We start from the raw sequence: 18,633 nt of genomic DNA on the forward strand, positions 1-18,633 counted from the left end.
CGAAAGTTCGAACGAATGTTTTCGATATTCATTGGTAAATCGACCTGTCAATCAACTGAGCAGCGTTTCATGTCGTATACAACAAATGCACCAATCGCGTCTCAGTGGGCGGTGTTTGATCGCTAATCCAGGATGTGAATGTTTCGCTTAGTACGTACAACTGGCAAAGATGTTTACAATAAATATATTCTGTTTTTTTATTCTTAGTTGCAGTGACTATGAAGAAAACAAATAGCCGTAGACGTTTATCTCTCGCTTTGTTTGCACTTTGCATGAGCAGCGGGAATTGAATGGTCACTGATTGCTGTCCTCGGTTGGGATTGCAGCTTGGCCTGTCAGTGTACTGCTGTTACTATCATGTTTAATTCATAAAGATGGCAACGAGGGGCACCTTATAAACTAAATGACTGTCAGAAACATCGCCTCCATTTGTAATATGGTAAGTGAGTGGATACTGCGCTGGCTAGCTCTTACGTAATGATGGTTGAATGGCTTTCCTCACAATCAGGTGCATGACCTCATTTATGAGCTGATGTATGCATAGATCACCGCTGTAATGAACCCATCTATCATAACTAGAAATATTTACATGCTCAAATAATAAACTGAAAGTGTAAGAAATTGCATTCAAAATGTCTTTACCTAAAGGAAAATAGCAGTGTCAGTGATGCCCCCTTTATGTTTTGATAGCTCAGGTTAGGATCTGTGTTTTTATCTTGGAATTTTAAACGATAAAACAGTCTCAGTGATAAAATAGTATGCTAGTCTGTTTTTAATAGGTATCTATAATTTTTGCTTCCTACAAATAAATGAGTGGCTGTGTGCTTTGCATAGACATGTACTCTCTTTGTATTGCTGTGATGCCATTTTGAAAAATTAGGCTAAAAAACGTGTTGAAAGATGATTGCGTTTTAAAGAGCTGATCTTAAAAGAACAGTTCCCCAAAAAAGATTTCTTTTTGTAATGTACAGCAGGTCACTTCGTTCTATGCAGTTAGAATGAATGGAGACTGCACTTTCAAAATTCAGAAAGGTTAAAATCGCACCATAAAAGTAGCCAATATTTACTTCTGAAACAATATGATATACCTTTTTGTGCAGTTAACCGCTGCAACGGCATCAAGGGATTGAGAATATGTCTGATACCATGGGGTAAAACTGCCATATAGATATTTTGTAATATTATCTCATAATTTGGCAGAAGGTATATTAGGCTGCTGTCACTTTAAGACCTGACACACGGATCCATTATACTGTTACACATGCGTTTTCTTTCAACTGTTTACATTCACTTACGTGAATACTCGCCAAGACCGGCATTTTGACATTATTTTGTGTGTATTTGTATTTGACAACACTACACTGCATTTAGTTTATATTTCAGGGGCCTTTTTAAAGGACTACAATTGAATTATATATAGAATTCAACCCACCAAAGGGGCTGCGTTACACGCCACTGCTGAAATCCAGATAAGAAAATTCTATTAATAAAGCAGACAAATTCTGGATTATTTCCTCCGGTTTTGATTGGTGCGGTCCGTGTGACTTGACACATCAAGCATACGGCAGATTATGCTCACTTTAGAAGTTTTTCTCTGTGAAGAAAGAATTGCAAAGAGTATAGAATTGCAATTTGCCATAGGAATGTTGAATTAGTTTTCAAAGGATCTTTTACTGGTTCAAAAAGTCGGCTACGTACATTTAGTTAATGATTTTGAGAAAAGAAAGATCTAGATGTGTCCTTGCAGTTTCCTTATGTTCTGCAATTAAGGCTTTAAAATAAAATAAAATGTTCATCTAATATTTGTGTTTCATTTGATCTCACTAATCATCCCTGTAGAGCTTTCTGCAGAGCCATTTTTAAAAAGGGGTTTAAGAAGGCTAATGTGAGTATATTATTTCATTGGCTGAAACTGGCCTGAACCTCTAACCACTGTCAGTTGTTCATCCTTAGATAATTGCAGGTGCTGCGTCAGCCAGGGCTAGATGTGGTTAGGAACCTGAAGAGTGAATTATTTCCAGCATGAGGGGGCTCAGACTTAACGTCTGACTGCTGTTTAGTGCTAGTTATGTAACTAATGGATGGACAGGGTTCATTTGTTCATCGGCATGTGTTTGGGGCCTCGTCTTGTAGTGGCTCATTGACCATGGATACAAGGCAAGCTAATGAAATGTTCTTCTTTATGTCTTCCATGTTCTTTCCTGCTTAAATGACCTCAATTAGTGTGTGTTTGGTGTTTCAAACCTGTCCTTCAGTTTGAAAACATGAGTCCATAGAGTGGTGCAGGTATGACGTCACTTTGTAGGCTAACCGGCAGTTAGCATCACGCTGGTTCCATCGACAAAAACCCAATAGGATTTTCCCATAGGCTTTTGGATTACCGCTAAAAACAAGCTCTGTGAACAATAAAAGTTTATAAAACTTGCATGTTTTGTCCATCAAGATAATCACAGATGAACACAATTTTTATGAATTTTGAAGCCTATAGGCTATAAACAAACTACACTACGGTCCCACGAATTCAACGTCACCATCACTAAGCTTCCGACAACTCTTTCAGTTTTAATCTAAAAACATTTTCCCAGAACGTTTGAGTTAGAATAGTTTATAAGAGCACAATTATAAGCATAACAAGGCTGTAAAAGTGAACTGAGTTTACCTTTTTGGCATGATGACGTTTACTCTCCTCGACAGCCTCTAGTCCCATTTAGCCACTTGTTAGCAACCGCCTTTTTCAAAACATGCAACAGCTTCAAAAAATCGCGAGTGGGGTAATATTGATGTATTTTATGTCGGTGAATAAAACGTGAAAGTGTCTTGAGCTTGTGTTCACCACAGACCTTATTTCAGCCATTTAACCAAAACCCCATTCAAAAACAAAAAAAAAGTGTTACGTGTACTTTAGTTTGAGAACATGCTTCTGGCAATATATTGCCTTATATATTTGTGTGTGCTTGTGTTTCTAAGCAGAAACGTAAGATGGCTTAGCTGACAATTGTGTGTAGACAATGAGAAAATTACCCCTATTTAAAGTCAAATGTTGGCAAAACATATCTTGCACAATGTCGCATTTATATTTCAATAGGCAATAAAGATCTATTAGTGCTGGAAATGAAGGACATTGCGGATTCATATTTCCTACAGATAAAAGGATGCTGTCTCAGTCAGGGTAATAACTCTACACTAGACAATGCACAGATAGAGAGTGGGGCTATTTCCCATCTTTCAACTGTCAGTCATGGTCTTGACTTAACTGATGTATGACTTTGATGTCTGGATCCAATTGTGGTGTTTAGTCATTACCTGATCTGCTCATTCAGAGTCATCCAGAGATATGTTGGGTTATAAAAGGGCAGCCATTTACAATACTGTTCTAAAGTTTAGGGTCGGTAATATTTGTTTATGTTTTTGGAACCAAGCTCACCAAGGCTGTGCTTATTTGACCAAAAAAAAAATAGTCAAAACAGAAAAATTGTGAATGTGAAATAATAATATAATTTAATGCAGAGCTGAATTTCAGCAGCCATTACTTCAGTCTTCAGTGTCACGTGATCCCTCAGAAACCATTCTAAAACAATTGGTGCTCATTTCAATGTTGATTACAGTTTTTCAGGTTTTTTGATGAATAGAAAGTTCAAAAGAACAGCATTTATTTGTAACATAAATGTTTTTACTGTCACTTTTGAGCAATTTAATGCATCCTTACTAAATAAAATTCTGAAAGTATGAAACCATATTTTTACTGACCCCAACATTTTTAACGGTATTGTGTACAGTTCTTTGGGGAAAAAATGTAAAGGGTTAATATAACACGGAATCCACTTTTTAAACTACTCTGTCACTGGTTTTAGTGTTACTAGAAGAGAAAACGTTTGGAGTCTCTTTGTACTGAGGCCAAAGTAAAACTCTGAGCTTGTCATACTGATTCATGGGTTCTTATCCAACATCACTTCCTGCTTAGTTGTTCTATCCATTATAAGGCATTGTGTAGCTCTGTTACCAGTTTGAATGGATGAGAACTGGACTCTAAAATCAAATACGTAATGCATATTGTGAATGATATAATATAACCACAATAAAATGGCTAAACTTAAACTAAATTTAAAATGAAAATAAATAAAAGTTATAGTAGTATATAAATAATACTAAAATAACGTTTGCCACACTTGCCAATGGTGAGTGAATTGACAAAGCTTACCAGCCATAATTATGTCTTACCGACTATGATATAAAATTGTAAAAATAAAAATATTTAGCATTGCAAAACAAACAGAACAGGTCATTGTGCCACTTGCCACATCATATACAAGATGAGTCATTCTCTAGCTATCTTTTAAACTCCCTCTGTCATAAAAATGTGAAGGCACATTGTGAATTTGTTCCTAATATTTCCATTTTGGTTGCTTAATGCAAGGAATATTTAATGTGTTGGCATTTAGAGAAAAATCAAAATGTAATTATAGCTGTGAGTGTTTTCACTTTGTCTTAAAAATTCTAAATGAGAATGAATATTCAATTTAATTAACAGATATTTTACTTTTTTCCCTCTCTCTTTCTGTCATTTCAGGGCACCAATGCCTCTGCTCTGGAGAAAGACATTGGTCCAGAGCAGTTTCCCATTAATGAACACTACTTTGGATTGGTCAACGTAAGTACCACACAGTGCCAGAATAACCCTAAAACAAACACATGGCTTCACACGTGAGCCATTGTTGTGAAAACCTGGTTAGGAAGCAAAAAATATACATATGGTAACTTTTTGCATATTTGTTAAGTGAACAGACTAGAGCCTTTCTCATTTGTGTGCGTTATCGTGCCATGTTGTATTGCTTAGTATTATTTATTGTAAATTTGGGGGACACAACAACATTGAGGCAAAATAACCAGCTTAAGTGTTGAACTGTTGAAAAAGCACAGTTCACAACCTTGGCAACCCTCTTTTTTGTTATTTTTAAGAGAAGGGAGCTGTTTGTTTGTGCTCTTCTGCAAAATATATTAGCATGTGATTTTCACTGCAGAGCAGGGCAGCTTGACAACGTAGTATTAATTCCTGCTATGATTAATGAACATTACTGTTCAGCCTTGAAGCTGAATCTTTCAGGTCAAGCTGCCTCTTGTTTTGGCAGAACAGTAAATTCAGTAAGGAGATCCACAGAAATCAGGTCACAGTTATTATTTTTCTTGCTATTAACTTATTGGGAGTAGAAGGAGATCCACAAAAAAATAGGTCACAGGTATTATTATTGTTCCTTTTTTTAGATTAGAAGGGAAATTGTCACCCTGATCTAATGAAAATTGCCAAAGGAAGGAACTGCTTTAATTTCAATTAAAGTCCCCCTGTGGTGAAAATCAAGTTTTTCATGTTGTTTATATGTATATGTGGTGTTTTTAATATGCTTTAAGACAAACCATGTGCAAATAAGTCATAAGTCAACACCATTGCTGAGTATTTTAAAACTCGCGAGTATTAAAAAAAAACGCTGTTTAAAATCGCTGATGTTTCTGACGTCACAAACTACCTTGTAACCAATCACGTCACCTTGCGGGCTTTAGCATATCATTAACTATGACCGCTCTGAAGCAGTGAAGTCTCAAGAGAACCCAGGTTATCCCAGTATATTTTTCTGTTGATGAAAAATCGGGTAGATTTAGCAATATAGCTGGTGTATGATGAACTACATGCCTTTCTCCACTGACAGATTATTTTTTCAGTTATGTGTCCGACGTTTTAAAGAGCGATACTATTGTGCACCGTTTACCTCAGGAAGTTGGCCGAGTGGATCTCTGAGTTGGTGTGAGTGAGTGGAGGCGGGGCTAATTTGCATATTCGTGGATCTGCGTATACTAAATGAAGCAAGGGTGTAGAATTGCATTCAAGCTATTTCAAGGCATGAAGAATTTTTTTTTCACAGGAAAAACTTTTAAATATGTTACTATTTAGGAAGACTGGGTGGGACTTATCGAACAGCTCCACACCTTTTGCCAAATTGCCAATAGCGTTTCATTTATATCACAGCTCGGCCAGAGCCATTGAGCTTGGTAAAGCCGTAGTTTCCTCCCAATCTCTAACCGTTTGTCCTCCGAATATCCTTTATATCGCTTTAAAATATAGCATTCTGTGCAGAATTCAAATGGGTTCGATACGTTTTCTGGTATGCGCCGACATGCGCATATGTTCCGCTCTGTGCTATCATGTCTCTGGACAGGAGCAGACTGTGTGCGCGCTGCGGTGGTTCGTGTGACACTAATGCGAAACCAGACTTTAGATTCTAGAGAGCATTTGATTTGACAGAAAATCTGATGAGAAGCTGAAGTGCTGAGTGATGTCATTAAAAGCATTGATCCATATTGGCGGAAGTGAGAGACTGTACGTTTTGAATGCTTATATCTTCTAAAATGCAAATGTTGTCATTGTTTTGAAGCACACTAGCTTAGATAACAGTAAGTCTAACATAATCATACTAAAAGCCAAAAACGCAAAAGATTGACCAGCGCAATCTACCAAGAGCAATGTAAATTAGCGTCTGGTTTAAGACATGCTTTTTTTGTAAATATGGTGTAAAAATAGTAAATTGACCAGCGCAAACCTTAGTAAATCACCTTGCATGATTCATTTAAATACTCCCCTCCCATAAATTTTTCGTCTGACATGTAAACTCCTACAAATACATATGCAATAAGATCAGCTGCAAAAAAATGTCTCACAGCGTGTCTTTAGTTAATCCTGACAGAATTTGTTTAACGCCAAAAGAGAGTTTGCGCTGACACAAGCTGTTAGTAAATTTGGCCTTTAATCTGTGATTTTTGTCAATGAAGGTGAGAAAAAAAAAGATGCGCTATATTAACAAATAAATGATTTTAATTAAAACATACTATTACAAAGAAAAATAGTTACATTATAAAATATTAATCAGGCACTAAAAATGTGTCAAGTTAATAAGAGTTGTTTAAAAAAATGTGACTTGAAAACACATTTTTGAGGTTCAGCTCATTTCCAAATAATTACTACATTTCGATTGGTGTGAAAACATTTTTGTTTATTATTGTGTCTCATGATCATTCATTGCTGTCACTTCCGAGTACTCATGACATGATTCTGACCCTCTTCTTCCTATTATTTTCTGTCATAACTCTGCTTTCACTGTCAATAAAAGTGCCAAAAAGCCCCTAAAACCACATCATTGTCAGTGTGCGCGGAAGGAAAAAGCCCTATGGTAGGGAAACAATGCTCTGTTGTCACAGTAACAGCAAGTGCTGCTCTGTCAGCCCGTGCAGGTCATGTTTTTAAAAGCATTTGGTTCCACCATTCGTTTTTTTAGCCCTTTGATTTGCTTTTAGCGGTGAGCAGGGATGTCTTTCTTGATTGTAAATGTCTCGTCTAGATCCACATTTGCTTAACCCATGCATGCTTCTTCCCTGGTGCACCTCCAGCATAGACTGTTCCAGATTTTATCTCTTCACAGATCAGATTTAATTGAGTCCCAAGTGTTCTTTGTTTGTTTCCCGCTCAAGAATTGATTAGCTCAACCTAAATGAATTCCTCTCTCTGTGTCTTTTTCTCTAGTTTGGAAACACATGTTACTGTAACTCAGTGTTGCAGGCTCTGTATTTCTGCCGGCCGTTCAGGGAGAATGTGTTGGCGTATAAAGTCCAGCAGAAGAAAAAGGAGAACCTTCTCACCTGTCTGGCCGACCTCTTCCACAGCATCGCCACGCAGAAGAAGAAGGTGGGCGTGATCCCCCCCAAGAAGTTCATCTCACGTCTGCGGAAGGAGAATGGTGAGGGGTCGAGGTTTGAGGAAGACGAAAGCATCTTTCTCCATTGACGTCCATTTAAAAGTAGCTGTGAAATTGCAACATATAATATTATATTATTTTTACACACACACACACACATGTGCAGTCACTAGTGAAGGATTGTCTTTCTTTCCCATATTTTGTGTTTTCCATTTAAATTTTTCTGATGAAATAGTTAAAATGTAATCATCAAAATGTCCACGTTTTCTGCATCTTGCAAATCATAGGGCCCTAATTCTTCAAATTATTAATCGCAATGCATTTACAGCTTAGGTGATTGGCTCAAAACCTAAATCTGCAACTGAGTGCTCATAAACAAATAGACAGATTTTGAAATCACAAACTTGCTTTGAGCAGCTTCCATTGAGATGAATGGTAATGAATTGCGTTTTCCAGGTATAGACCTCCTTGAAAAGAATCAAGAAGCTTCAGCTGCAACCAAAACAGCTTTCCTAAATGAATAGCACAACATCTTCATCATTTGAACTGTGATCTGTTCGATCTTAATCAGAATAGATGGCATATTTGGCTCTATCCATCCAATTTTGTGTCCCTGGAAATTCGTGAAACAACATATTTCCAATGTTGACTGAATGATCGACACATTCACAAAAGAAAGACATATTGAACAGACTGTACTGTCCCTGTTGTTTTTCACATCAAGATAAATATGGTGTCTACTATGACTAAGCCATCTGTTGTCAAGCCAGAATCCCACAAAACTGCTAAAATATCCTCATATACACTTTGATGTTGTTAATATTTGCAGAAAAACATGTTTATGAGAAATTTAAAATCTGCTTGTGTATCCAATATAAAGTGTTTGATGGTAAAGATATTAACATGCGTTCGGAGAGGGGACTATGTGAAAAATCAAATCTGTGCACTGACAGTAAGCCTCTGTGTGATATGCTGAATGAGAGGCAGGTGTAACAGATCAGGTGTGTGTGTTTTGAGGGAGAGGGGAGGGATAATATGTAGTATAAAAGAGGATTTGTTCTTCTGTCTCATTCCAGAAAAGGCCCTCTCTATGAATTAACAATACAGACCTCTATCAGAGAGACGTCACTTCACCAGCTACACACTCACAGATAGTTAGGTTTATGATTGCACATGCTATGGCATGTACCGACATTGTGCTCAAATGTGTGACCATAGAGTTCCTCTCAGTTCACGTGATCACACCATGTCCAAAATGATACCTTCACCTTTCTGTTTCAAGAGTCAATCATCTTTTTATAGAGTTTGTTTTCTCTAGAGACTTACATAGACAATAACTGGAACTTTTTTTTATTATTATTTTATTTTTACATGATTTATGCTAAAGAAGCTTAATTTACGAGGCAATTGTTGTCAGATGGTACTTCTGATTTGAAATATGCTATTGAAACATAATCTTGTAAAACAAACTTTTGGAGATTTCAAATTTTTTTCCCATTTAAGTAGATTGATCTACTTGAGAAGTTGCAAGGAAACAGATGTAGTGACCAATATTTTCTTACGAATTGTGATGTACCAGATGATCGAAAAAGGGAAAAAAAGTAGGCCACCGATTTGGTTCTATCCATCGAATGTGGATTGAATTGAGGCAGATCTGAATGTGACCTTGCAGTCCATTGTAAGAAAGGGACAAAATAATTGGAGAAGAAGACATACATCACCAGAGAGGTGGTTGATTCTCTGTGGTGGACGTGGATTCCCTGGAAGATCGAGTTATGAAATTTTAATTAAAACTTACTTTTTTAATGAAATATATGCATAAATTAATCTTTCACAGTAAGATCAAAAACATGCATTAGAAAGTAGTTTTTTTTTTTCTTTAATTACATAGAAAATAGTCGCCTGGGGATGCTACCAAAATATCCACCAAGTAAACTGATATGGATTGATATCTTATGTTACACTTTCTGGCTTTTCCTATAGACCTGTTTGATAACTACATGCAGCAGGATGCCCACGAGTTCCTGAACTACCTGCTAAACACTGTGGCTGACATCCTGCAAGAGGAGAAGAAACAGGAGAAACAGAATGGACGGCTGAAGAACAACGGCACTGCCATCGCCACGGACACCGAGCCAGAACAGAACAAGGCCGAGCCCACCTGGGTTCACGATATCTTCCAGGGCACGCTGACCAATGAGACGCGCTGTCTCAACTGTGAGACGGTATGAGTGCTGTGTTACCTGAAGTGTTTGCTTCATACACAGATGCAAATGTTGTTGAAGTGCAGTTCTGCAAAAAAAAAGTTTACATAACCCTGGCAGAATCTCCAACGTTTATATATATATATATATAAATTAAAAAATAATAATAAGAGGGATCTCATAAATATGTATTAGTTTATATTTTATTGTTTTATTTAGTTTTTATTTAATACAGCTGATGGAGCTGTATTAATAAATACAAAGAAATAAAAAGAAATAAATATTGTACCATATTTATGAATGCAAAACATCACAGAAGGCTGTAAGCAATATAAATAATATTTTTCTGGATAATTTGTTTAAAATTAGTCTTGTGAAATGTATACTAATATCTGATATGCAGCTTCTTCAGGGCAATACTACTGTACATAAATGCACTTAATATAAAAATATACACTGAAATTATTTAAAAATGCAAAACATTTCAATTCTAAAAGGGATATGTAAATGTATGAGCAAAGCTATATTTTGTTTTTCAAAAAACATCAGAGTACTCTTCTGCTAGACAGCCTTAGAAGAACTGTTTGGTTATTTTGCAAAATCATTGTGAGTGGTCTTATACAACGACATTCGGTCTGAGGAAAGAAACTGTTCTCTGTTGATTAACCTACTTTTTCTTCTCATTAACACTGCCACTCGACTCGACAGTGCTATCACGCCGTCACACGCCAGTGCTTTAACACACCCTCGCTCACATCTTGTGCAATAAGTGCAAGCCAACCGGAGACAATCGGGTCACCAGAGTTCAGCCCATTCACCTTAAACACCTGAAACCGTAGAAAGGTGTCGCCAAAATGCGTGATAAACAGTTCCCTCTAACTCTCTACCCCTCGAAGATGCTTGAAAACTAAGATTGTCTCTGCGGCGAGGGAGATCAGAGTTTCTCAAGAGGTTTTGTTAATGGGGCATAGATGTGTTTTCTCTTGTTCCTCAATATGTAGCTGATTTGTGGCTTGCATTTTTACAGGTCAGTAGCAAGGATGAAGACTTTTTGGATTTGTCTGTAGATGTTGAGCAGAACACTTCAATAACACACTGTCTCAGGTAAGCATACACGCACAATGACATAACAGTAATCACACATGCTGATGGACACAACCAGTTCTTTCCCACTGTTCATGCTTTTTAGTAGATGTGTGTTTTGTCTGATGGCTTTTACAGGGACTTCAGTAATACAGAGACCCTGTGCAGTGAGTATAAATACTACTGTGAGATGTGCTGTAGCAAACAAGAGGCACAGAAACGGTGAGCGTCAGCGGATGTGTGTTGATATGATGTGGTAGGGCGTAAAACTACTGTTCAGAATGACGTACTACTATACTTTCCATGTGGAGGAATTCACTACTCCTCATGCTAATGGTGTTAATTTCAGTGTAAACATTGCAGCATATCACCTGATTTGCTAAAGAAATAATGTGAATCAACTGTAATGCAAATGTTGCAGACTTTCCCCAAAAACTGTCTAGTTTATTCAGACCAAAGGACTCAGTAAGCTGAAATACTGCAAATTTAGAGGAACTGTTAAGTGAACAATTTAGTGACTCCATAGTATTTTAGCAGTATGTTTACTGTGCGCATGATTATTAGCTATGATTTTAACATTATTTGATCAGACTGTCACAAGTGTAGACATTTTTAGACAAAAAAAGAATAATTTATTTTCGCGATTGAGAATTATATGTGCAAAATTGTGATGTCGTGTGACCAAAATGTAGCATATACTGTATACAACATTTATCATTACTGTTAATTATACGATGTAAAAAGAACAGTATGCTAGTATTCCATTCCAGAATAAGTTTGTGTGTCATTTGTTTTAATAATGTAGTTTTTGTCATATGAACTATTGTGGCCTGTAATTAGATGAGTAATTAATTAATAATTAATAAAGTCTGTGTCAGCAGTGTGGGGGGAAAGCAGTGGTGCTGCTCTAGAGACTGTAATGTGAAGGTATACGTGCCAGTGATTTTTCTTGTTTGTTTTGAGATTGGGTTTGTATGTGTTGCAGTATGCGTGTGAAGAAGCTGCCCATGATCTTGGCTCTTCATCTGAAGCGCTTTAAGTACATGGAGCAGCTGCATCGGTACACTAAACTGAGCTATCGTGTGGTCTTTCCACTGGAGCTCCGCCTCTTCAACACCTCTGTAGACGCTGTCAACCTCGACCGCATGTATGACCTTGTCGCTGTGGTGGTCCACTGTGGCAGGTACGAGAACTGTCAAACATGCACATCTGCAACATATAAACAGACTGACTTAACACAGTCATATTTGATAAATATTGACATTATAAGCAGTTGGGAGTCTCAAGCACTATGGTGCGAATATTTGCGAATTTATCGTAGTCTGAAAGTACACCATAATGGTAATGGTTTTTCATACAAGAATAATGTATTTATTAGGAATGATAAATGTAAAAAAAATAAAAATAATTTAGACTTGAATTTTGGGTGTTTTATGTATAAAATATTGAAAAAATATTCAGTTTCTAAATATTTAAAATATGATTTGATTTCCTTGAAAAATGTAAACACTGCCTCTGTAACTCTTTGTATTAGTGGGCCAAACAGAGGGCATTACATCAGCATCGTGAAGAGTCACGGCTTCTGGCTGCTGTTTGATGATGACATTGTGGAGGTATGCACCTTCTTTATATATATATATATATATATATATATATATATATATACAGTATACATATACACAATACATTTACACCCACACACACTCTTAGTTTAGGGTTATTTCCGTGTCATTATAATTTATGCACAATTTACTGTTATTGAATGAATGAATGAGCAACTGCCTTAAAAAAAAAAAAAAAAAAGGCTTAGATTTCGGGGGAAAATACAATTATTTTTTTAACCTTTTGGCTGCCCGTACATTCAGTTGTGCTTCTTGCTCGTATTCAGTTCTGATGGTACCTATGGTAACTGGGCAACTACGCATGATTTGTAGTATGATTGCGTAAAGGGAACAGGAATTCCGGTAGGGAACAGAATCGACTGCTACACCGGTCGCGTGCAGCGCTGCAGCCACGTAAACAGAGTTTGCCCTTCCCCTACTGACTTTCACTTATCACCGAATGGAAGTGAATGAGGCTTTGCGATTATTCTTTTTTTATCTAGGCCTAATGTTACGTGAAATTCTGCATCCATTGTACGATTTATTTAATTAATTATTTATTCCCCCTCGGAAGGGCAACGTGAGTCGAGAAGGGAATATAGGCAGTTGCCCGGGCAACCCCCTTGTGCACGTCCCTGAAGGCCACTAATATAAAGTATTACCAAAAGGTTTCTTGTGCTGCAAATCAGCATATTAGAAGCATATTGATCCTGTGACACTGAAGACTGGTGTAATGGCTGCTGAACATTCAGCTTTGTCAGCATAGGAATAAATTACATTTGAAAATATATTAAAATAGAAATTCTATTATTGAATTGTAAAAATGTCCTGTTTTTACTGTATGTTTAATCAAATAAATAGAGCCTTGGTGAACATAAGAGACTTCTTTCAAAAACCTAAAAATACCTAACCCATGCAGACAAAATATATAACCCTAATGCATGCAGAATATAACTTTTTCCTCTTTCCTGCTCTCTCTCACCATATTTTTCTCTATTCAAATCCATTTAATTTCTCTCACAGAAAATTGATGCACAGGCGATAGAGGAGTTTTACGGTTTGACCTCTGACATTTCCAAGAACTCTGAGTCGGGATACATCCTGTTCTATCAGTCCAGAGAATGAAAGAGCAGAGGGGGGACAAATGAAGAGCAGAGGAGGAACACGAGAAGAAATCAAAAGGAAGGGTATACATGAAGATGACGTCCACTAGATTACTTTTCCACATCCTTCTCCTTTTCCTCATCTCATACTCAGGGTCTCCAGCTGAGACTGAGTGCCAAAAGCCCTCTGTAGTCCCATTTGCCAATATGACATTTCCCAGAAGTCCCTTTCTCCCAAACTCGCTGCACACTGGGGGAATAAAACACATCTTCAAATCTGACCCTCAAGTCAGTCACCTGCATCTGGAAGGCACTTTATAAAAAAAACAATAAGTAACACAAAAGCAACACAATGAAAAAATCACAACATATACTACAATACTTGTGAAAACTTGAAGGAATCAAAAAGCTACAAACGGAGCAATGAGTCCTGGTACTCTGTGGATTTCACCATGTTGTGGGATTATGATTCTGAGCAGTCTGTTACATGAGTGTGTGTGTGTGTGTGTGTGTGTGCGTGTGTGCGTGTGTGCGTGCATTTAGACAGTAAATGCAGAAAGGCTGCTCTGAAGTGACTTTGCTGTTCATCCAGAGATAGTTGCAGTCTTGTTACCAAGAGAGTTTTCAAAAGTTGTCCTGTTGACATCTCTTCCAGTAACAAAAAAAGGGCAGAATTGCAAGGCTGAAATGCTGCTTTTGTCTCCCTTGCATTCTTATCGAACACTGTTGTTACCTAACTTCCGTTGTAGGTAATGGCCTTACATAGATTTAATTCCTGATTTAGTTACTTCAGTTTGGTTGAATCCATGATTTGACTCCATCTTTTTTCTCCTAAATAGATGTTGCAACTTGGTCCCTGGTCATTTATTAGAAGTTGGATGACGTGGCATTTTATTTTAACATTACTTTGAGGTGTTAATACATGAAAGTCTGGGCTACAGATAATGAAATGCAACAGAAGCAGCCTTGAGATTATTTCATTGCTATCTGTAAAGTTCAGCTTTGGCTCTTATCGAAGGATCTGATATGACGTCGCTGTTACGATAAGACAATGCGCACAATTATTTCAACTTTGTGATGAGTGGCATTTTATCTGAGAGGGCTTTTACTATTTAATATACGTATAAGAGCATCTGTCTTCGAATAAATGGGAAACTTTAGTAGGGAAATGTACTGATAATCCTTAATTTTGTATATAAATGGGAGAGAGTGACTTCAAACAGTCACCAAAGGGAAACAAGGTGCAATACAGGGACAAGATAACCATTCCACGCTCGTTTTACACCGACATTTCTACTTTTTAAAAAAAAAACTAAGCTCACAGAAACACTAACAACTGATCGGTACTCCCGTTTCTTCAGTGTATAGCTTTTTAATGTTTTTGTTTGATTTAGATTCATGTTTTATAGTCATTTACTGTTTTATTCTCTCAGAAATACTGTAAGATGGTTCTCTGAGTAAAAGCAGTCCACAACTAAAATACATGATTTGCCTTTTTCTGTCCGTTCAAAGTTCGTTCAGTGTAACAGTAGAATAAGTGTTTAGGGAAAAAAAGGTTATCTAGATTCATCCATTGCTTCACATGTGTTCTAGAGCCCATTCTAAGTCTGTGGTACTTGTATTTTCACACTCCTCAAAGATCATTATAATATGTAATTATATGTTAATGCCACACTACATGCAATATAGATGTGTGAACACTGTAACAACACAATGTGAGATTGACTATGCAGTGTTTGTGCTTGCCCTGTTGTTTCCCGAGGCTCGACAGATGCTGAGTGATCATTTGGGCGGTAGATTTTTCATACGCAGTTCCCCAGTGACACTAGCAGAATGCTGTTTCTCAAAAAGAGGAGCATATGTGGTTGTTTGAAGATGATTTAGTGGTACTAAGACCACGTTTCTTGTCCCATGCCTGTTCTTTTGGTTCGTTAGGGATCAAAATGAACAGAAATGTGCCAAAATTGTGGTGGGAAACTCTCACAGTCCTTCAAACTGAAAAACGAAAGAGATATCTCTGGGTCATGAAACTGTACATAACTATTATGTAGACATATTGGATAGAAATAAATTCTATTTTTAAAACACTAAATTATTCTATTAAAAATGACCTATTATTCGCATGGGGAAGTCATGGTTGCAAATGAAGAAATTACAAGCTGATTACTGTTTGTTGGAGATTTTATGATTTCAATCAGGTCCCTTATGGAGACCTGGATCATTTTTAAGTTTGTTCTGTAGAGTAGACTAAACTAAGTACTGTAACTTCTTACTACTGTGGATTGAATCCCCACACACACATACATGAACATCTGGATACGTTGAGAACCTATTGGACTGACACTTTTCACAGTTACACACCTTGTATGCAAAAACAAACTTGTCTGTTTTGTCCTCTTTTAATGTGTGTGTTTTTTTTAGGTCCGCAAAAGAAATGTACAATGTTCGTTTGTGTGTCTGAGAGAGAAATACCAGGACTTAAACTTTAATGGAAAGTGTGATAACTGTAAGTGCACTTTATCATAGCAGAACCAAAAAGGTTTCTCATAGGAACTGGAATCCTGACTGAGATTCTTTTGGTTTATTTTCCTTTCCTCAATAAATGAAACACAACTTTACCAGCTGTGGCTCAGCAGTGATTTTTTAATTGTTTGTTTTTTTCACTTTGTGTTCATTTTAATTATTATTCTACTTTTTGTGGCTGACACACATGTTTTTATTTTCCTCTTCTGTGACTAAAAAGATAGGACATGGCAATTTTGTACAAAGACACCAAAGGCTTTGGGCAGAGAACAGCAGGATGAGGGAGTGAAAAGAGAATAATAATAAAAAATCCTGTTTACAGAAAGTCCTTTATGTGCCTAAAATGATGATGCATCAACAGCAACAAACTGTGTGTGTGCACATGCGCGCGCGCGCAAGGGGCATGTGTGACGTCTTTGCACACATTAAATGAAAGAACACCTGCGAAAGAGCGAGTCAGGGACAGTAAGGCTTCTCTAGAATATCAATGTATTTTGTTTTTATACGTGTGTGTGTTGTAAGACCTTAACTGATGTGTGCATCACAGTATGTGCGTTATATGCTGGGTGTGTGAGAGAGAGAGCTTAAAAGATTTGTTTCTTTTATACTTCCGTTGGTTTGAAGTTCGTCTAAGGGGGCACCCTCCTCGTTATCTGTCTCTTACTTTGGTAAGCTGCCCTTGGAGCCATGGGATTGAATGAGTTGTCCCTCCCCATCTATTTTGGGTTATTAAGTAGGGTGCCTTGCCCTCCTTTATCTCAGTTATCCAGGTTTGTGAGTAGAGGTATTGCCTAATATATGAAAATTGTTTGACACAGAAGTAGTGGTACTGCCTAGATTGATAGTGGAATACAAAAAAAAAGACTCCCTGTAGCAGGCGTTTCTAGAAAGTGTGTCAGATGAGAAAAGGCTGTCACAGCCTGGCCATTTTTCCGTGGAGCTCTGCCTTTGGGATAAAGCCCACTGGGGAGGGAGGAAGGTTCCAGTGAGGCTGGGACTACCCCTGCTATAGAGGCATTGAAGCTAAGGGATCTTCTATTTTTGTGGAAGATAATGGCTTAGGGAATGCTACCACTAGACAGTCTGTATGTATGTGCGCACCACAGATGGACACTCTGACTCTGGATAAGTAATCCGTTGAGTCAATGTATGCTATGTTTGTGCATATTTTCATCTAGTGAGGCAGGGGTCCCCCGCGGTATGGTGGAGTGGGTATTTGTTCCCCATAGCGTCAATCTAAGATGCAGTCTAGAGTTCCCATTCACAAAGGGACCGTCTCAGGTTACGACTGTAACCGTGGTTCCCGGAGAAGGGGTACAAGACACTGCGTCTCATTGCCATGGCATTGGGTCTGCCTGCACGTCTCCTTCAAACAAAGAAGTTAATGACGTGTGCTATGTGCGCCCTCTTATACTTCCGGACGCTCCGCTAATAACGTCATGGGCTGTGGCCAACCAATCAGATTGTAGTGTTTTCACACATGCTTCAGACACAAGATACACTGATGGCGCCCCATACATCCAAGACACAGTGTGTAGTTTCCCTTATCAGGGAACTATACAGTCGTAACCTGAGATCACTCACAGTTAAAGCACATCCTTCAGTAATTAAATAGATATGGCAAGTGTTTGAAGATGTGTTGTGTCTTGACTAACATCAGTTTGGACTATATAGTTAACATAATACAAATATAATTTTTTTCATTTAAAGTGATCCCAAAGCAGGTTTGCCGTTATAGTGTGGATGTTATGAATGTAACTTTGTCCTTCATAAATGTCTTAATTGTATTTCTGAATTATAATAAATACTTAGTTAAATTATCAATGTAATTTCCGATACCATGCCTAAGATATTTAAGTTCAAATCTCAAAACATTTTCTGGAAAAAAAAAGTAAAAATTGTTCTTACATCTTTGATAGTGTCTTGTTTTTTTCTTTACTTTCTCTGTGCTCATTCATGACTTTGTTCCATCCACAGATGATCTTGCTTCATTCATGTCTCATTAAGAAACTACAAATACAAATGCAAATAGGCTTCCTGTTGGCAGAGGAAATGTCTGTTCATTGATCAGCACTGAGCTGATGATACCCCTCAGGCCTTATCTGGCTAATTAAGAAAAGAATTAAAAACGTTTTCGAGAAGTAAAGCTGAAATAAGGAGGTTTCTCAGAAAATAAACATGATTCCTTCCCAGCAAGAAGTCGTATTGGCCTGGAAAGTGAGTGTTTGCATCTGACACTGCCGTTTTAGCCTCTGATGTCTCTCCAGTTGCGTGTGATTCATTGAGTAACATGACTCAGTGCAGTTACATTTTGCTAGTAATTGCACTGCTGCAATCAAACTCATCATTTCAGTGATCTTCATTTGAAATTTAGACCAATCAA

At 37.4% G+C, this 18,633-nt stretch overlaps 1 protein-coding gene across 2 annotated transcripts; it reads left to right on the forward strand.

Annotated features, from left to right (window-relative positions):
- Positions 1–112: 112 nt before the first annotated feature.
- On the forward strand, positions 113–16,345 carry usp46 (ubiquitin specific peptidase 46). Of its 2 annotated transcripts, XR_008807860.1 has the most exons (10): positions 113–439; positions 4,568–4,648; positions 7,565–7,778; positions 9,720–9,961; positions 10,968–11,044; positions 11,162–11,245; positions 12,009–12,206; positions 12,558–12,636; positions 13,648–15,264; positions 15,323–16,345. XR_008807860.1 is itself a non-coding variant. In XM_056259806.1 (9 exons), the coding sequence occupies exons 1-9, from the start codon at positions 404–406 to the stop codon at positions 13,747–13,749; spliced, it is 1,113 nt and encodes a 370-aa protein (XP_056115781.1). In that variant the 5' UTR covers positions 113–403; the 3' UTR covers positions 13,750–16,345. The 2 variants fall into 2 exon arrangements, 1 of the variants encoding a protein (XP_056115781.1); XM_056259806.1 differs by having other exon boundaries at positions 13,648–16,345.
- Positions 16,346–18,633: the final 2,288 nt, after the last annotated feature.

Source organism: Rhinichthys klamathensis, unplaced genomic scaffold, assembly GCF_029890125.1.
Source record: "Rhinichthys klamathensis goyatoka isolate OS25496 unplaced genomic scaffold, OSU_Roscu_1.1 h1tg000170l_1, whole genome shotgun sequence".
NCBI classification, from domain to species: Eukaryota; Metazoa; Chordata; class Actinopteri; order Cypriniformes; family Leuciscidae; genus Rhinichthys; species Rhinichthys klamathensis.